The 21,190-nt window shown below is 39.2% G+C and overlaps 1 protein-coding gene and 1 long non-coding RNA gene across 9 annotated transcripts in view; one reads left to right on the top strand and one right to left on the bottom strand.

Moving 5' to 3' along the window:
* The first annotated feature begins 1,321 nt into the window (after window positions 1-1,321).
* The window catches only part of LOC149870355 (uncharacterized), a 53,925-nt gene continuing 34,056 nt past the window's right edge, over window positions 1,322-21,190 (top strand). Inside the window, exons 1-2 of one of the 3 annotated variants that reach the window (XR_016440723.1) lie at window positions 1,322-1,522; window positions 20,593-20,774. This is a non-coding gene — a long non-coding RNA (uncharacterized LOC149870355). Of the gene's footprint in view, window positions 1,523-16,965; window positions 20,775-21,190 lie in introns of those variants that run through there. The other 2 variants (XR_016440722.1, XR_016440721.1) reach the window with 2 other exon arrangements.
* Window positions 8,997-21,190, bottom strand: part of SORBS2 (sorbin and SH3 domain containing 2) — a 405,698-nt gene continuing 393,504 nt past the window's right edge. For all 6 annotated transcript variants that reach the window (XM_090036070.1, XM_090036067.1, XM_090036068.1 and 3 more), the window contains 3 exons: window positions 16,910-16,959; window positions 11,895-12,001; window positions 8,997-11,004 (listed from right to left, as the gene is read on the bottom strand). In XM_090036070.1, the coding sequence (XP_089892196.1) occupies window positions 10,943-11,004; window positions 11,895-12,001; window positions 16,910-16,959 (219 nt within the window). In that variant the 3' untranslated portion in view covers window positions 8,997-10,942. The remainder of the gene's footprint in view (window positions 11,005-11,894; window positions 12,002-16,909; window positions 16,960-21,190) is intronic.

Here is a 21,190-nt window from a genome sequence, read left to right as displayed (position 1 = left end):
TACTTTAATATGATGAATGGTAAAGGAAATTGGAAGTCAGTAGTGTTCTGTGGACTGTGCTGCTAAAGAACCAAGCCCACGATGTCAGCAACAACCAGGATTAAAACAAATTACAGATCCATGATGTTCGCAGTCTTCACTGATTTCATCATGTATTTACCTTACTGCTCACTGGAGTTGGCAAGGTGCCTCAAGAATGTTTATAGTATTTTTAAAGTTTTTTGAGGGATGGCAAACAATTTATGAATAGGAAAACTAATATATCTCATAATCTATTGTTTAGACCAAAACAATATTCAACATCTAAAGAAACAAGCAAATGCTAATTCATTATTTAAACTAAGAGAAGAGCTTTCCCCTTGAACTGACTTCAGATGCTTACCAAATACAGCTAGAGGAAGAGGCTAACATGTGTCTCATAGACTGAACAATATCAGTACGTATTCCTAAGTATTTAAAACTAGGATTTAGAAAGGTACCTTTCTGAGCTGACAGAAAAAAGCCCCAAACTACTATCTTCATGTACAGACCAGGAAGCTGCAGGACAGCCATCACAAGATGGTGCTTGGAAAGTTTATCTTCTAATTATCTTCTTGCAAGGTTAACAGTTGCCTGTGTCCTGGTGGGGCAGTAGGCCCACCAACTGTTGAAACCAATATCTAGATCTAGAAATGAAAGCTCAACTTCGGTAAAATGATTTTTCTTGAGGGATTTGGCTTTTGAGCTAATTTCTGTTCACTAGATGAATTTAGGGAGTTTTTATGCACTACTTTGCTGTCTTTTCCAATACTTTTTTTTCCAAATTGTTCAAACGTTGTGTCTACCACTGATCTTGGACCTAGAAAGTGGAGTAGAGTGGGATTTCTTCTTCCTAAATGACAGGGTTGCTAAGCCAAGACCATTTTTCATTTTTACAGACAATCTGCAAACTTTTTACTGGCAGCCAATTTTTTTTTTAATGACATATGATTTACATAATGTAAATGTAATCCTTCTTCTAGGCCATGGACACATTTGAATCCTGAGCTGAGTTCAGATGTACAGGTTTAACACCAACTGTCATAAAAAAAAAAAAAAAAAAGTATGCTTGTCAGTAAAACATTTGCAGATGATCGGTTAAGAAAAAAATCTTGGGCTGGCAACCCTGTTTGACTGCAACAATGGTTTTACACTATGCTGCCTGCCTCCACCTCACCTCACCTCACCTCACCTCACCTCACCCCTAGCCTTACCCCTACCAGCTCCACCTTCTGTCCTAACATGCACCTCTAAAGAAAGGACTGCCTTCCCACCAGCAACACACGGGAGGGGTGGGGGTGAAGGCACTCTGGGAGTTCCTTTGGGCTACAAAGCCCTGACAGAGCTCCATGCAGGGTACTGTGACACAGCACAGACTCCAGGTGGTGCTGCTTTGTTTTCAGTTTCAGTGCTCAACTCCGGCCCTTTTTGACAAGGGATCTTCAATCAGATGCAGGTTGCTTCATAGTTTTACAGATGTCTCAATTTTTTATGGACTTTACAGGTAGGTGTTTTTAGCCTGAGTTTTTTGTTTTGTTTTTTTATGGACAATTGGAAACGCTGGCAGTTGCTTGAACCTTAAAATCTGCATTGTATGAAGGGGTTGCACGTTATAATGTGGTTTTTATTTGCAAGTTAACTGAAACAGGTACCAGTTATTAAGTAAAAAGTGACTTTCTTATTGTGATTGCCAGTGTACTAGACCATTGGTTTTCAAACTGGAGTAGGTACACCAAAACTGGAGTATGCAGCACATTGCCGAGGGTAAATACCTAAATTTGTATAACTGCAGTGGTGCTTCTAATTGGCTAATGCATGGTAAGTAATGGCATTGATTTGAGCTGACATTGGTGTCAGCATTCTTGTGCTCTAGGGACACTTAAACAAGACTGCCTTCCCTAAGAACAAATGTACATTTTTAAACTTCTACTTTTATGTTAATTTTTTTCAGGCCAATATAGGTGCTTGATTACAAGTTAAATACATTGGGTGAAATTGTTGTATTTGAAGTCAATGGGAGTCTTGCATTGACTTCAGGGGAGCTGAGGTTTTACCTTATGTAACTAACTGCTGTAAGGTAATATATTTAGCAATGATTTAAGGCCTTGCTAGACTATACCTCATAGTTTATAACTATCTTCTGAACTATTTCACATTAGGTAGTTCATTTCTTTTTCAAATGCACAACCAGCACCTTGTGTTCCTATTGCATACAGCAATTGGCAGTTAGCTCCTATTGCATTAGTAGCTAATGATTACCAAGTACAAAATGGCATGACAGCATACCTTGCTTCAATTTTTAGCAACAGTGTAATAAACTACTGAGCATATGCTCATGTGCAGGGCCTAAGGTTTATTTTAAAAAATACCATTCCTTAAAATTTCAGCCCAGGTTCTATTTTTCTATACAGTCTTTTGCTTTTCCTATAGATGATTCACAGCAAACTGACTAGTTTTTCATATACTGAGACCTATTAGGTACTTGACAGATGATAAAAATCGGGTGACAGGTCATTTTGTTTAGATTTTTTTAAGCGAATCATCAATATTCAAACTACTGAGTGTCATTAATACTGAAATTTGTGAAATTCATTCATGGACCCGCATACTTGCATCCTGCTTCATTTCTTTATGTAGATCCCTTGTAAAGAGGTTGAAATTCACCCTCAAAACAATGTAGAGTGTTATTTAATGCTTTGGCAAAAAGGGTAATTTAAATACAGTGTGGTTGGGCCCCTTGTTTTCACAGCTCAACCAGCGCCACATACCTTGTTAGAGTACGCTCTCAGGATGTTCATCTGCCATGACTTAATGGTGTTAATGTAGAAGTCTACCCCAGAGAAGAAAACCAGCTCTGCTATCAGGCTTCTCTTCCTATTAGTCCAAAATAATCAACTGTGGCCTGGAGTGAGGCTCTCATAGGACTGTAACAAGGGCTTTTCCAACCCCTACACCCCCACCACATTTCTTCAGGCTGATTTTAAGGGCTCCTGCTGTTCAGGCTCGACAGACAGGAGATATATACAGTTCCTTACCTGTTTGACTTGCTGGAATTCCCTGCAATCATAAAAATAAAGGAATATGGGCAGGTGTTCCCCTCACCCCTTGTCACCACTGCTCTCCAGTGTATGGCTTTTTCCTTCATCACCTTCTGTGTCCTTTCACATTCTCCTCTGCATATTCCCAGCCTATTGGCATTGGCTTCTGGTCTGCAGCTGAGACTCATCTGTCCTATATTAAGGCAAAGCACCTGGGCCAAGCTGAGACTAGGTGTTTCTTCCTCAGAAGGCATAAACTGTTTAGGGGTCCTGGCCCAGCTTCAGTGTTCCCAAATAGGGCTTTTCCCTCTAGGGAACTCTGTTTCCCCGGGGTACCTGTTAGGGGGTGGGACTGCATCTATGCCGGCTGCTGTGCTGACCTGAGTGTTCCTGCTGCCCATATCTTTACTTCTAGGCCTGCTCATACCTCAGCCTGGGGGAAATCCTGAGGTAAGGGGTTTATTCCCATTGTGGCTCCAGACTTACTTTTTCCCAGATTCCTGGGAGTGCTGCATTGGAACTGACTCTAGCTGCCCTGCTCCAGCTGCCACTGGCTCATCCTGTCACTAGCAAGGCATCTTGCCTCCCAGATGCTGAGGGGAAGGGATCCAAGCAGGGATTTCCTCCACCCAGCTCCCTCTGCTCTTCTACATAGGGCCTTATGGGCTGAAAAAGGTCTTCAGCAGAGAGGCAATTAAGAGGCTTATTTCAAAAATGAATTTTTTTTTTTGTTTTGGAAGAAGTTTTGGAAGAGTTGTGAACTATCTGCTGAACTATATTGGCAATATGAGCAAATACATGCCCTCCCTTGATGACATTTCCACCTCTAAAACTGGTTACTGTATCTTGGGGTGGAGGCATGTTGGTTAGACACATGACGTTAACTGTACCTGCTCTGAGGATAGCAACATTTTTTTCATAGAACCTCAGAGATCACCAAAGTCAAGTGGGTACCAAGCTTTTGGCAGGCACGCCAGAAATTAACCCTGCACTGTCCCTGAGTGCTATTCCAATCACTGTCTCCTGCCCATTCTTATATTCATAGATGTTTGGGTCAGAGGGGACCTCAGCAGATCGAGTCCAACCTGCTGCCTTGGGCAGGAAAGTGTGGGGTTAGATGACCCCGGCCAGGTGCATGTCTAGCTTCCTCTAAAGACCCCCACGGTAGGGGAGAGCACCACCTCCCTTGAAAGCCCATTCCAGATTCTGGCAAACTTTATTGTAAAGTAGTTCTTCCTGATGTCTAACCTAAATCTGCCCTGTCAGTTTGTGGCTGTTGTTCCTAGTTACTCCAAGGGGTGTCCTGGTAAGCAGAACATCTCCTATTCCTTTTTTTTTTGGTGTGGCCCTTAAAAATGGGCAGGTGTTCCCTCCACAGGGAACTGTCAGCCTAACTAATATCTCAAAAGATACTAGAATAAATTAGTAAAACAATAAATTAATAAGCACCCCAGATCTACTTTCCCTGATGTACCAGTGGCAAAGGGACAAATTAAGGCAAACCTCCAATAATTATATTCTGTACCTGGAAAATTATAACAAATTTATAATTTTTCCATATAGAGCATCTAATTACTAGGGGGTCATCATATATTTGAGTAAATATAGTAGTACTTGACCTTTGTCTTTTGTTGAATTTCATCTGACTTTCTGATTTTTTTTTATTCATATAATTTTGAATTCTAATGTCATCCTTCAGAACACCTGCAGTCCCTCCCACTTCACATAATCTGAAAATGTTATAAGCATATCATCCAACTCACTAATCAAAATACTGAATGCAACTGGGCCTTGAAAGCTACTGTAAGTCCAGTTGTTTTAATTAGTTTTGTATTCACTACTTTGTGATTCCTTACAGATTTTTTTATTTTTTTATTTTCCTAGTTTGAAATGGTGCTACTGCATCAAACCATGACCAAAATCAAGATACAGTCCATATACATTTCTTTTCCAGTTCACCAGTTGGCTGTTATCCTGGCAAAAAAGAAATTAGACTGATTTGACGCAATTTGTTCCTGATAAATCTGTTGGCTATTTTTCATAGTCTCATTCTCTAAGTGCCTACACATTTGTTTTAGTAATTTATTCTAGTATCTTTTGAAATATTAGCTAGGCCAACTGGTTTCTAATTGCTGACTCCTTTTTGTCAAAAAGAAATGCCAGGCAAATGACTATGTTTGAACTTCTGCTTCCTCTCCAGAACTTTGGTAGCTGATTTACAGGACTGCTTACTCTGTATTCTTATGATCCAGAGGGGAGGTAGCTGATCAGAGTGCCTAACTCACCCCAAGTATGTTGAATTTAGTACAAGGTCAATACTGACTAATTTACACTCTCAAATGTGGCAGGTGGTGGTGGTGCTCACTTTTTGCATGGCAATCTACTTGTTAGACCAGATAGTGAGAAACCTGGCTCATGGCTTTTCTCAAATCCCTATTTCCCCCTCCCCCAACTGAGGTAATGCAGCTGCCCAGGAGAGGTGCTGGGTGTATGGCACCTGCTGCATGGGGGTCTTATGACTTACTGCAGGTTTCTTTGCTCCAAAGGCAGTATAGATGTAGCATGTGCCATTGAAGCCTCTTGGAGGATCCTAACCCAAATCACAGGCAGCACATTAGTTGCATTGTTGTTTGTGTCCTCATGGTCTCTACTGTAAGTGCAACCACATAAGTATTCTAGATGAGAAATAAGAATCAGCTAGTGAATGCTGAAGAACTTTGCTTTTTTAATCTTTTAATCACATTAATGATAAGAACAGAGCTAGGTTACAAAAACAGAAAAGCTCTCCCCCCACATCCCATCATCCAACAAAAATAAGATGTGCGCTATTTGCCTATAATTGCCTAATCCAATTGCTGTGATTTATTCACTCACAGCCCTATAGCAAACATAAGACTGGAGACCCAAATTAGGCAGCAGGGTACCCTGTTGTCCTCAGTGCTCCCCAAATGCTTCACTGCAGTGCTTCCTAGCATAGTCCACAGGTAGGGTACACATGTCTTTGTTAGAAATGGAGTATTGTTATAATATTGTTAGAAATGGAGTGTTGTTAGAAATGCACAGTTTGCATCTCGTACCTGCTAAGAAAAAAACACTGCCAAGGACTTTTTTTTTCCTTGGCCAGCCTTGCTACAGTTTTTCTTATACTAAATCACTCTCTCCCCCACACTCCCTCAGCCTCCCCCTGGTTTTTCTCATGCAGATTACAGAAGCTGGAATTCAACTGACTGTGTCCTTGAAGGCGGGGGGAGGATTTAAACTCTTGGTGACCTAAAGAACTTTCTGAGCATGTGCAATTAGCTGATGCATATTTACTTATCCGCCCTGCATACTTAAGTAGTTAATTATAATATACATGCGATGGATGAAGTGACGTAGCCACATACATGTTTGTATGAAACGGAAATGAGCTGTAAGAGTTCCTGTTTCTGCACACGTGCCCAGGAGGGAAAAGATAAAATACCAGCTGAAAAGTTTCTCAGGGGTTCGGAGTAATCCGAGTCTTTTGACTCTGCTCTGACCCTATTTGCAAATACACCTTTTGTGCTGCTAATAAGTGTATGTGTCTGTGATTTTAGTGGCCTCCAAGAAACGGACCGCAATTTTTTGCAACATCTTTAGGAGTGTGAGTCTTCCTGAGGTCTAGCTGTTTTCTAGACTAAGTACAGACTTTGGGGATGTTAGAGGGAGGTTGAATTGATTCAAAATGGCTGCCTGATATCAGGTAAGTCAGGATGGGGAGTGGGGAGGCTGGCTGGGAGGTTGGGGGTCCAGCAGGCTGGAGGGGGTTGAGGAGTCTGCTGGGGGATGAGCGAGCAGGCACTGCCTGTGGGTGGGGTGGGGTTCCCCTCTCATGAACCTACATCCCCACCCCTGCTACCCCTTCCTCCACCGGGACTTACTTCCTTGGCTCTAGCAGCAGTGAATGCTGATCGAAGTGGCTGCACCCCAAGTGGTTTGTGGGATGGGGATTGAGAAGCCTGGTTTCGGAGGGGAGGGGAGCAAAAACATAAACCAGTGCAGGGGAGGAGGGAGTGAAAAGAGCAGCTCCGGGCCTGGGGCCAGTGAACGGGTTTTCCCAGCCCCCCGGGCTACACGAGGGGAGTGGACAGAAATACCACATGCCCGTTTGACCTAAATTGAATGAGTCTGATAGTACCTAGATCCAGGTTTATCCTAGAATGGGTTTTGCAATTTTTAGATCCACTTGTGTGCATGGAACTTCTGTGCTGTATAGTTACAATCTTAGACTGATTGCCAGTTACAGAAATTGGGTTTGTAACTATAACATCAGCACTGGGATGAGCCAAGTATAAATTGGGTGGCCATTTTAAACCCTATTTAAGCTCCCCAAATGTTTGTTTTTAGCCTAGAGATTAGGAATAGCAAAAGCTTTGGCTACATTAAAAAGGGTTTGCTGGCATAGTTAGCATCAGCCCCTCAAAATAATAAGCTGTAGAGGCAGATGGGCTTCAGGCTTTTGTCAGAGTAGCTATGCCTGGTGGAGGAGGGTGTGAATATTTTTTTCACATGCTTAACAGACACAGCTGTGTCAGAAACATTTGTAAGTGCAGACTAGGCCTTAGAAGTTAGTTCTTTATAATAAAGCCTTGCTAGATATTCTAGAAAAAAAGCAGTGTGGGGGTAGGATGTGGGCTTCTTAGAAACGGACATAGTTTGAGGTAGATATTTGGGGACAGCAGGAGCAAAATTAGGCCAAGTCATTTGTAAGTAGGTAGGACAAATTCATAGCTCTTCAGTTAAGTTTGCTAGAAGAAGTTACTATGATGTGATTATGTATAGGTTGAGTAATTCTCTGTTGGAGGTGGAGACCTATATAATTCTATAAATACTGCTTTTTGTCTTTCTTTAAATAAAACAGATACTGCCAGGTTTTTAAAACCTTTTTTTTTACAGGATTAACTTAGTATTTGTTTAATTAAATTTATGGGAAGAGTGATGAAGATAGAGACTGTAGCCAATGTTAAAAAGCTTGCTCACTTTTGTTTGGATTCCTCTTCTGCAATGAGCTGTAAAAGAATAATGAAGAGATCATCACATATGGTTAGTACTGAGTGCAGCAATGTAACTCCTGAAAATATTATTGTCAATAAAAGGCAGTGGAAGCTGATGACTGTTAATTTTAAACAAACTGATCTCTGAGGATCATTCCAGCCTTACTTTCCTATGTGTAGTACTTGGCAAGAACAAGAGTGAACTGAGAGCTTTACCTAATACCATGGATTTCTCATCTGGATAAAATAATGCTGACGTGTAATATTTTGAACCTATTTCCATTTTCTGTTTGAGAGTAAACAGTATCTCTCTATTGTGAATAGCAACCTTTTATAAGCCATGAGCTGGAACAACCTGGTTCTACTCTGGTGTGGTGTGTGTGGCTTTGATGGCATGTCAACAGTGGGGGAATTTGCCTGTGTCTACACCAGGGCCAGACACTGCTGCCACTTCTTCCAGGTCCCTTGCCCCCTCCCTGGTGTGTGAATGCAGCTTCCAGCTGGTGGGGAAGTGAGATAAGTGCAGATGCAGCTTTCAGCTCTTACCTTGCTTCCCTGGCTGTAGTGCAGGCATAGCTGGAAGCTGCCTAGCCCCAGCATATTTCCCCGCTGGCTGGAAGCTGTCTGTGCTGTTGCTTGAGGGGTGGGTGAAGCAGAGGCAATACAGGCAGTTTCTAGCTGGCCAGCTCCAGGACAGGCCTGGACTGAGGCAAACCCTTCTGACTTTTTTTGTGGGCTGAATCTGGTGACTTCATTAGCTGGCCTTGGCCCACGGCCTGTATGCTGACCCTCTGCTCTGTATGATTATATTCCCAAATACAGCTGGTGTGATTGGTCTTTCTCTGTTTAAAATCCAGCAAACAAAGGATAATATGTGGAGCTGTACTGTATAAAGGGTTGTAAATAACAGGAAGAAATACTACTGTGTACTCCAAGCAAAATTTATTAGAAGTCTATTCAAGGAAAAAACACAGAGACCCTTTGCTTTTAAGAATTCAAAGTCAATTACCTGAAAGCCAGGCATGAAAAACTTTTGTATTTTTTTTTAAATCGGATACAGAGTAGAAACAGTACTTTTTAAATATCACAGGCAACAGCTATTTGTTTTCAATCATAAATGGCATCAAAGTTAGGTATTAATCTCACAGCAAAGCTGCATGCAGATCTAGATTAAAATTGAAAGCCTTTGAAATATAAAGCTTTTGCCATGAAATCTGCAGTAATAAAGGTATGCTGCACAAAGATGTTTCTTTACCTTTTGTCTTGATGACATTTCTCAGTAATAAAGATGTATGTACATTTTAAATTTGGCTGGTAAACCCATAATTTTAATTAATAAAATTTTGCATAAAATGCTATTTTACAGAATTGCACTATCCAGATGTGCTTATGGTAAGTGGGGCAAGTAGACAAAATGCTTTGGAGATGTTCCATATATTAAGAGGGCAATGGTCAAATGAGGAACTTGATTTTTTTTTTAAAATCAACAACAAAATGGCTCTGTACAAAAAAAGCAAACATATGTACAAAATGCTACAAAGACTACATACATTGTGATAAAATCAGTCCTTTACCACAAGAGAAATGCAATAAAAGCTTTTGCCATCTATAAGGTGCTGAAGAAACCAAATCTGAATTGTTTTGTATAAAGCCATAGTCATTATCATCCTGTGTCTTTTTAATTTCATACACTACTTATGCTTACCTTTGCATAAAGAAATGAATGTGTTCAAATACTTGTTTTATACAGAAAAAAAACCCTAAAATGTATTGGTTTTAATACTGGTGCTTTTTTTGCAGTACTATGTTCCTAAATAAAAAGGTGCAACTCAGGTTTTCTTAAACTATACACATATATGACGTGAAAGAAAATCAGTACATGATACTAGTAGATATTTTATGTGAATATTTTTCTCAGGTGGCTATGTTAAAATAAAAACCTTGCACTAATACTGCTTGTTTTTGTTTCTTTAAAATTCATCTGATACATAAAACGCCAATCCCTCAAATGGCATGTCCTGTTGCTGAATATTGCAATGTATTTTGATATAGTCATGTAATATCAGACACTAATAGTTTGTTGTTATCAGTCTTTATGTCCCACTGTTATCCACAAACTCAAGATTTCATGCCTCTTGTACTTTATTTTTAACAGAAAAACACTATAGCTTATTTGGAAAAAATTAAATTTTAACCAGTAAAATTGCACCCATCCAACACACTTGCAGTTCTCCCATTTTTAACTACTGCTTGAGATTTTACAGTCACTGTGCATATGTTACAACATATAAGTGCAAGCAAACAATCTATATTATAATTATTATATATCGTAAACCAGTACAATAGGCAAACGTGTGATACGGCAAAGTGAAAGCAACATATTGGCTGCCCAAGCCAAAAAGAATGTGGAAACTCAAACAACTTTTTCTTTAAATAGTAAATAGCAACTCTCTCTTTGTAGCAGGTGGAAGCTGAGAATTACATTTTTCTTTTCTGCAGCATTGTGTGATAGTATCACAAATGCTAAGAACCAGACAAGACATGTTTTTCCATGGAAATTCACCTGTGTACCTTCCATCAAGGGTTCCTATTCTCATATTTCAAATAGGGAAAAAAAAAAAGTTTAAAGCAGGAGGAAGTACTCAAATGTTGGAACGATTCCTCTTGTTTCATAAAAGCTTAGTTATTCACACCGTAGTCGTTGCTGTAATACTGCTGGAGCAGTTTGGCAGATGAGCATGGAGGATGATGATGGTGACCTCAATTTGAGGCTGCAAAGCGAGAAAACAGAAGGCCTGTGTAGCATGTTTTCTAGCAGCTTTATGCAGATGTGTTGCAGAGATGCAGCATAAATAATTGGAAAAAAAAAATTCACAGCCTCTTGACATAATTTCCAGGGAAAGTACCAAAGAATTTGGTTCTTCTTGAGGTTCCTGAAAGTAGAAGTAATAAATGAAAGATGGCAATAACAGTAAGAAATTGCTATGCAAGGGGTAGGGGCAGAGGGACTTTGTTTTATTTTCAATTTATGAGACTTCATGAAGGGTGTATGTTTTGCATGAAATAGATACCTTGTTTGGAGTGAACAAACCCAGTATTTGCCATACCCTGATGTACTACATTTACAAATCCATACCAGGGTTACTGAGATTTATTATGGGAAAATCATACATTTATATAGTTTAAATAGTGTATATATCCAGGTAATAATTTGTGCTAATCCTAACATACTAAAATATCAGCTTGATCCCCGGCAACAACACAAATGTATTTTAACATTTTGAATTGTAATGAAATAATCTGGCCAAAATGTTGATGTCAAACCCTTTTAGTTTCTGTATAATTTAGGACTAGTAGGAGAATTGTTTGTTATATAAGTAAGGAAAATAAGATACATTGGAATGATCAAGCCACCTTTTTTTAGGCTCATATCTATTACACTTGCTCACACCGAATAATAATCATTCACCCGAGTGGTCCTTTTGAAGTCCATGGGATACTTATATGAGCAAATTTAAACCTATCTGGATAAAGGTTATATTGGCAGATACTATAATAGAGTTAGTTTTGCATCATGGTAGCATAAGGACAACTCTTTTCTTAGTAATCTGGAAGTAATGGATAATAAATTTATAGTGAAATGTTTTTGAAGCCACGTGTACCTCCAATGCTCAGGAAGTCAATGAAGAGCCACTTTTAAATTTTAATGGACTTTGTTGTAGGCCTCCAGAAACTATGCAGTTATCTAAATGTAAGCAAATGGCAGTAAATGTTTCTGAAATAACACCCCCCCCCCAAAAACAGCAACCAAATTAAAACATACCCACAAACCATCCATCATCACACTTTTCCATCACATCAATGATATCTCCCTCTCTGAGCTCCAATTCATCTTCGTTCCTAGGAGTATAGTTATACAGAGCCTGAAACCTTAAACAGGACAAAGGCATGTGTTTTTAAAAATACATTTTTTGCATCTGTACTAAATTAAAGGAGCTTAGTAAACATTTAGTTAAATGCTTAAGTAACAATATTGATAATGTAATGGAAAATAATGACTCTCTTGCCCACCCAAGGACTAAGTTTATACTGAAATAGTTTAGGTAAGAGATGACTCGTGACATTAAGTAAGGACTAGATTCATAAAAGGGCCTTAGGCATGGCTAAGCTCATCTTAACTTTTAGGTGGATTAAAACCTAGTACAATTCACAGCCCCAAGTTAGGTTCTTTAGCTCTTTGCACAATACATGGGTAGAGTTAGGCAGCTAGACAAGGGAATTCACAACTAGCAGTAAATTGAGCACGTAGCTGCCTAATGCCTATGTTAGTCAAGTAGGAAATGCCAAGGAAAAGGATGCAGATTAAGCCAGGGCTACCAAACGTAATAAACACCTAACCCGGGTTAGAAAGGGGAGCCTATTATGTGTCTAAGCCAGGTCAGTCCATTCCCGCAAAAGGGTGAGAGAAAAAGCAGTGGAACCTCCTTTTTTTTTTTTACACACTACTCAGTGGTTAAACTACTCACTTGGGATATGGCAGAACTAAGTTCTATGCCTTATTCTGTCCAAGGAGATGAGACCCTACATCTTCCCAGTGTCTGCCATAACCACAAAGCTATAGGGTATGTTGGAGTGGGGTTCAGACAACCACTTCTTTTAAAAACTGTTCTACTCTTATATAAAACAAAAAAAATGTCTTGGGGCAGAGAGAGAGATTATTGTCTCTACTGTGTTATTGTTAGTGCACTGGTTGGAAATTTAAAGTGCATGTTGGCTTAGGTGGTAGCCAAGTGGAGGTGTTGAAGATCTTGGTGGCACCTAAATTTTGTACATAAGTATTTAAGGGTTAAATTTACAATGCAGTTTAGGAGTCTAACTTACAATGGAAACTATTGGGACTGACTGACTCTCAAGTAAGTATCTATATCACTTTTAAAACTGGAATTAAGCTATTGAATCATTAATGCAAATCTGTCCCATCTAGCATTTGTTTTTGGCAAACTGACAGACTTTGCAGCAAATGTCGTCTTGGTGGATGGATATGTACACGAGCTGACGGCCTTCAAGTGACTGCTGTTCTAATGGAACAGCAGGGTTTTAGAGTGTTTCTTTAAGGAGAAGAGGAAATGTAAAGAGAGAGTATTTAGGGAAGGAGCTGGTTTTTAGGGTGGAAGAAGAAAGGGTGGAAGGCAATGATGAGAAAAAGGGAAAAGGTTCTTTATAAAAGTTCCTGTATATAATGTATTGTCTTCACATTACAAGCCCCATCAGGATACTACTAGCCCCTCACTTGCCACTTTGGGACACACCACAGAGCCCAGCCAATAGCTATACCTGTGAGAGGATTAGCACAAGACCCCGTTCCTTCTGTTTGCGGAGCAAAAACAAGTAGCAGCCACCTCGGCAGCTGCACGACATGTACAGTGTCTCCAGGAGTGCTCCTTTTCCCGTGAAGAAAATGGTATCCTTGCTTAAAACATGTACTGTAATTTTGGGGGGGTTGATTTTTGGGGAAAAGTTGTGTGTTCTGTGCAGAACTGGTCTTAGGGGTGGATAGTGTGGGTGACCACCCAAGGTGCTGTGGTTGGGGGGGGGGGGTGATATGCATGCACACACAAACATGCTTATGCACACACCTCTGCTCACCTCCCCATCCCAGTCAATGGTGCTGCTGCAGACAGATGCTAGTGGGTAGGATTTTGGGGCACTGTTTGGTGGGAAGGAGGAGCCACCTGCATTGCCCAGTCTACCCTCCCACCTCCAGCTGCTGTTTAGAAGAAGCCAGGCCAGACAGTATGGGTGGCTCTGTCTTCCTGCCAGACAGTACACCTGCCCATCTGCCTCTGCCTGCAGCAGTGCTACTGACTTGGGGGAGAGGGGCGGGAGTACTGGGATGTTGGTGCCAAAATATAAGTTTGCCCAGGGTGCCATTTTCTGAAATGCTAGCTCTGGTTGTATATGAGAAAAATATGGTAAATGGAAAGTGACTAGCCACCTGTAGTGCCTTACAGGGACATGGTAAATAGTACAGTGTCTGCAAGTCTATTCTAGCTCTGAGGGAGAGGTTCTAGCCATAGTAACTAGTTTCCTACTGCAACTTCTTAAAATACTTGCGAGTGAATTCAGTGATCAGGAATGTCATGGTTTGAAACAGGGAAAGTGGGTGGGAACCTTGTTAACTTCCACAAGTCTTACGCTACCTCATTCTGTTGGCAAAGTGTAGTATGTGAAATGAATAAATGGGAAAAGGAATGAGACTGTCAAACTCATTTTCTTTCATTGGCTGTCAGTGTTTGAGTCCAGCTTACTGGAAGTCAAAAAAATTATGTACAATTGCAATTAAGACTCAATTGTGCCTGTACAACTCTCTCCACAAAAGCTTGCATGTAACTACACCAGTTCAGGGATATCGCAGAAATAGAATCCTTTCCTTCTCTAGTCCCTTCACATTACAAGGAAGGACCCACACCAGTAGCATATGATTACAGATCTTTGCTGGATGAGTTGAGCTGTGCTGGTCAGCGTAATGTGGGTTCTGCACCTTCTTGTATGCTTTGTCTATGTACAGATGGACAGAAAGAGTCAAGATTGCCCACATAATTTGCTGATTTATAAGTGCTTAAGAAAAATTTTGGAGGCTACAAAACAATGAGTGTGTTGGACCAGGTTCTTCCTCATGCCTCATTTATCTTGTAGGCTGGAAGAAATTTTAAGTACTTGGAGACCGAGCTGAGATTTCCTGCAAAGAGTCGCTTCAGGTTGCTCAAAATACTGTGTTGTGAGCTTGATCTTTAAAAGCTTTTTTAAAAAAATAGAAGTTCATTTATATATATTAAAAATGATTTAGAAACCAACAGACCTTTGAATTCTGAAAATTTTGAAATAGAATGCTCATGTTATTGAAATGCTTCCCCCAGTAAGATTTCACTGAAATTTAGTGTAGTTTAGAGAAACTTGGATTGTGATCAAAACAGTATTTTTTCATTAAAAAAAAAATTTCAGTAAACTAGTTCTGCATAACCTAAGCAAAATTCCTAGTGAAGTCAATGGAAGATGTATCCAAATAAGGCTTTGGAAACTGGGGAATTAATTATTTTGCTACTTGGGAATGAATGACTTGGTTTCTTTACTTAAATCAGTGCTAAAACCAACAGAATGTTGAAATAAAGATCTTCTTGAACCAGATAGATTTTTGGAAGCAGGTAGTAAGTTTTTGCATCACTTCTGTGTGCACTCTGTCTCAAGCAAGATTTTTTGTTTTTAAGCTCTACAGATTGTCTATCAGTTGTAGCTCAAAATCTATAAAGCTTCTTACACAGAAATAATGATGATAAACAAATGCCATGAGCATAACATGAAAATATTTGAGGCGAAAGGAAATATGATCATTAGTTTGGTCAAATCTGCTGCCTTTAACAGGGTTCATTGTAATCTGTGCAGCAGTTAAATGGCACTGCATAGTCCATCGTTCATTTCCTTATTTCAGTATGGTAATACCATGCTGATGTTCCAGAAATGATTACATGTAGCTTTCAAAGGTAGAGGGGTCGTTGATTCAAATCAACTCAAATAATACAAAACCGTTCCTTTTTTACTTTTATGTGATATGTAATTAAGATAACGAACGGATATTTTCTAGCTTGTATTTCATGATTACCTAATTTTGCTATTATATGCCATGTTTCTAGCTATGGAAATTATCTGGATAAGAACTTTGTAATCAGAAAAAAGACAATGAAAGGGAAATATGATTCTACTGAAATTCCACCTCCAAAAATATTCTTATTAAAAATAAACGTTAAATCCTAGATGATACTAGAAATTTCAAACCAAATGTTTTTACTGCTTGGCTTTCATTCATTTAGGACAAATGTGAACAATAGCATCACTTATAGGATATACAGGAAAAAATCGGCCAGAGAGATTTGGAAAACAGATAGTTTTAGTGAGGTCAAAATCATTAGTACTTCCAAAAGCCAGTCCTCATTTGCATATAAAGTAACAAGTTTAGATTAAAAAAAAATCTTGTAATCTTGATGTTGGGTAAAATTTCCTAAAGCATATAAGTGCCAATTTTCAAAACAATTTAAGCCTAGATTTTGAAAACTGTATTCAAGTGCCCAAGTCCTAAACACATTTAGGATGCTTCATCTACAACTTGTTCCAAACCACAGTGATGTTACAGAAACATAACAGCAGGCTTTGCCTGAGAACCTAATAACAAGATTTTTTTAAAAAAGCATTTCAGCATGTTTTTTACTTTTGAAAATGGCATACTAAATTATACATATGCTTCTGAAAAATGTCACCCTTTAATTTGTGCATACAAAGTGCTCTGGTACAGTTTAATGTTGCATTCTTGTAGTCTACCTTACTCATTCTCATTCTGTTCTCTCATTATTCTAACTGCAAAGGTTCTCTTGCCAAATCATTTCCAGAATTGCTTCTAAATATTTTCCCATACATTATTAAGGACCAAAGAAAGTAGACAGGCCGAATCTATTAGTTTTAATAACTGAATTCAATCTGCTTGAGATATCTGAAGGTGATAAAAGTGAAAAATGACTAGGAACTGTTTAAAAAAATAATATCTATGTTAAGTGTAGAACATTAGAGAAATGTAAGTTCTTGTATTTGTTCTCATTGTTGAGGTGATACAGCTTAGCTCATTTGTGGTTTTGTCATTAGGGAGTTTTCCTGGATATATTCTCACAGAATATGGCTATCTGCACTATCTTTAATTCTATTAGGTAGATTATTGATTTCTTTTAAAGATATGCTTGCTACTTTTTCTTTAAGTACTAAATCTATGGTTTAGTAGACAAGAAGTATACTTACGGTTCCCCCCCACTGTGTATGTTTTCATGAGCAAACACAGGGCGCTGTGGCTGTAATGAAATGATTTGAAATGTAATAAAGATTTTATAAATGTTATTAAATTAAGCTAGATTGGATACTGGTATGATACATAATCTCTTGACATTTCATATTTGGGGTAGTAAAAAGTTCCTTTTAAAAGGCAAAGAGCAAGCACTAGAATTTGCAAATCTGCAAGTTTAAGAATTAGACTGCTTTGAAGGATATACTGATAATTAAAAGAAGCATTTTAAATTTATCCACAGTCTAATTTTTTCATGTTGAAGCAATAAGTCAGAGTTGAGCCCTTATTGCTTTTACAAATTGTACAAACAGAGCAGGAATGAAGATACCGCAAGACTCAAACACAGCTGATGAATGTTGTACACTCTCTGCCGGAGGTGTGTTCTCAGACAAACAGAAAAAAACCCCATGCTTAATGGCAGAGTGTCAGCATCCATTATGTTTTTTGCAGGCAAACAATAATTCTATGTACAAAATACACATATAAATTGGCAGGCACACCATGCTATGCTGTGCTCTCAAGGAGGAGAAACTCATGCAGACTGATAGGAAAAAACCCCACAAAATTTATTTTTAAAGAATGCAATTACTTATGTAAACGTAATATTTTACCTTAAAAAGGAAAAATTGGCAGATATTTCAAGTGCAATGACCTCTGAGAAAGTCAGCTTCCTTTTTAATTAACTACTATCAGCACTCACAATGAGAAACCTTAAGTTTCTAAAGAAGCCACAGCGTGTTTAGAAAACTGTGTTTTATATGTATACCTACCTATCTATAGCACTAGCCAAATGCAGAATAGATGGGACAAAACTGGTCCTGGGAAAAGTAATTGACTTGGGATGACTGGTTTTCCCTCACTAAAGGGAATAACAGTCTAGGAGAACTGTGGGAACCTTGTCTAGTCTTGGATACCTGAGTATCAAAAGGTAGTTTATGCTATGCTTGCTACCATTATCAGTTAAAAAAAAAAAGTTGTGGCCTTTCCTTGGTATTTTGGACCTGGAATATTTGTTTAAGCTTGTTTTTGCTTGGTTTGGACCATTGCTGTTCATTTTACTTCAGGTCACTGAGAATCTTCCACTAGTGGCTTGCAGCAATGAAGAATAATAGCATTATGATTGTCATGTCTATTCATTGAACTACACTGGTGAAATTCAAATGATTGGTTCCTCTCTATAAACCTTTCTGACTTAGGACCTGCTCCTCTCCTTAAACCCCAAAATGACGGTTGAAATCCTTCTTAAAATTGTCATGAGCCCCACTATAATATGAAGATTTTAACATCATGGGGTTTTATTGTGTTTGTTAATTGATGTGGCATATGTAGCCTTGCTGAAAAGGCAATGTTATGCTGTATTAATCTACATTGCTTTTATCACTGTATGGGTTACATTATTCTGCCTGTACATACTTTTATAATTTTGGACATGGTTTAGTCAAAGGAACTTAAGGAAAAGAAAGTAGGTGAAACAGCTAAGTATCTCTTGCTATTGCGTTAATAGGACAAAAATAATTTTTACTCTAAAGCACAGGATGGGCACCCAAGACATTGCAGGTAATTGTGCAGTTAGCTGTGTAATACTTGTAACGCTATAAAAGGGGCACAGGAGATGCTCAGGGTCTTTTGATTATCTCAGGCTTTGGGACAGTCCAGGTCACCAGCAGTCAGGATTAGCAGGATCAGCAGGAAGGATGATCTCTAGAAATACTGACAGGACTCTGAGGGGCGAGACTGTAGCTAGATGAGAGGATAAGAATTTTATTTGTGTCTTTGTTCTGTCTTCAAACGATGCGGTCAGTTTCACGTATTACTCACATATTTTATGAAACTGCAGTCTAACATTCTTGCAAACTACTTAAATGCACAAGTTTATTAAATAATATTCTGTCTAAACGGTGTGATTTATTCAAGAGGCCGACAACATTTGACTGCTTTATGGGGGCTATCTTTTAATGAAATGCAACAGAGCAGCATACCATATGTTTAAAGATATTTTGAGAATCGAAGTTGCCAGGTTAGAGTGATTTCTTGTTCAGTTTTCACCAAGTTACACACAAAAGAGCTTTCTTTTACTTGTCTCCATAGGACTGCTGGCTCTCAAAAGCACAGACAGCAAAGACTAAAGCTCTAGGAGAGAGCATCTTTCTGGTGACCTAGTAGATAGGGTCGCATCTTCTCTAATAATGAAGGATCCTGGCTTTCTCTGATTTTCAAAAAATCCCCAATTTTCAGCATTTACAAGCATTTACCTGTATATACTGATATCTGCCCATTTAAAAATAGTAGGAAAAGAAATATTTTAATATTCTTTTCTTGCAGAACTTTCTTCAACTCATGTCAAAATATTGAGAATGAACCCGTAATTAGTTTCAAAATATGAACAGCCCTTTGGTTGCATGTATACTTTATAACTGATCTGCCATATTGGGAGATCTAGGTTAGATTGTCTCCCAACCTTGGGAGACCAAGGTTTCTATCCACATAGTTCTTCAGAAGAGACTTGCTTTTCTGGAAGTCCTGTCTCTATCTTGGGTTGATTAAAAAGCAATTCCCTCCTTGCTTACCTTTTCGCATACTCTGACCCATTTTTAAAGCCCAATCTCCACAGTTCCCTTCATTCTATCTGGATAGGACTGGACAAAAATAGAGCCAGATGCAGGGTTTTGGAGGGAACAGTTTCACGGCACAATGCAAATCAGGCCTGCAATATTGTGGCAACACAGTTCCACTGGATCCAAGGCATGGATTCAATGAAACTCTGCCTGGATTCCTGGCAGACAGTCGATGCTTCCAGGGGTCCCTGTCTTGAGGTAATACAATTGTGGATCTACCTCAGAGCTGAGGACTCTGGAAGCTGTAAGTCTTCATATCTGGTGGTTAGGGCATGTTTTTTGAGGCATAAGTGATAAGTTTTTGCATCTCCTTCAGCTATAAAGGGCCTATAACCTAGGTCTCCCACTTCTTGGGCAACTTTGTTAACTGCTAGGCTGTTCTGCATATACTGTGTCCTTTCCATGCCCAAGAGTGATTGGAGAATGCTGTGCTGAATTGACATTGAATTCAATGCTACTGTCAGGTAGGTGCTTCCCAGCGGAGTGAGCATTATGCACCCCCAAGTCAGAGGCCCAAGCTCTGAGGAAGAACTGAAGTTCATACATAGCTCTGTGGCCAACCGTTTCCTATTGGCTGGATTGCCTCCCTACTTATTACACTAACGGTGGAAATGCAAATCATAAAATAAAACATTATCTGATCTTTGTTAACTCCCCAAATCTTGTTCAGCCCTCAGAAATGGAAATTTCCTGGGTAGACTGCTTACTAATTTGGGTTGCATCCAACCTTGTTCAGGACTTGCACTCTGCCAATTCTCCCTCAGATCTTTGACTGTGATTTAAAAACTAATGTTGAACCTCTACTAAGGGTTATCTTGTAACAACCTTACTGAACCTGGCTGAAATGAGGCATCATTTGTTTTGCAACATGTATAATGCTAATTTTAAATGATAAAACTAATTAGAAGTAATTTATGCTTAAAAAATTAGCAATTCCTCAATGAAAAAGGTAGAAACAACTAGTGAAATGTCAAAATGCCACTTTGAGTTGGATAAGGATTTTTAACTCCATTTTGTACCTGCAGAAGCACAAAACAAGACAAGCTCAAGCACATGCCAGGTAGCATTAGAGTTGGATCCTAGGAGACCTGATGTGACTGGGACTTGTAGACATTCAGCACTCCTAACTTCCAGTCCATGGCCTCGTTAACAGGATTATGCTGCCTCCCAGTAAGAAAACCTTTGTTTCAAAACTACAGAGTCCCAGGTACACATACAAAAATGTTCAAAACCGCACACCTAATTTATATGTATAGTTATTGCTGTTATGTTTAAATTCGGAGTGTTTATGCTTGGGAATTTAGCATGCCAATTGGGTACATAATTGTGCTTGCATGATTTTGCAAATCAGAATGGAAGTCCACATCAAGCTGTGTGTAGCATCTTTTTTAAGTTTGCATATTATCACGTGGCGCAACACAGGAATTGACCCTGCTAAAGTGGGAGTAGGAGGTATGCTTTAATCTGTTTCTCAACAAGCAATAGTAGGGGCTCCCTACCACTCAGTTTCTGGGCTGCCTGCATTTTAAGCATCTCCATTCAATGACAGAGGAAGTGACAACTCTGGGACTTGCTACTTCAGTGGGAAGCAGGAAGTCCAGCAGTGAAACATTACCCACCAGA

The sequence above is a fragment of the Crocodylus siamensis genome, chromosome 2, assembly GCF_052110815.1.
Source record: "Crocodylus siamensis isolate JL-2025a chromosome 2, ASM5211081v1, whole genome shotgun sequence".
Lineage (NCBI taxonomy): Eukaryota > Metazoa > Chordata > Crocodylia > Crocodylidae > Crocodylus > Crocodylus siamensis.
Note: the sequence above shows the minus strand (reverse complement) of the source record. Positions and strands in the feature narration are given on the sequence as shown.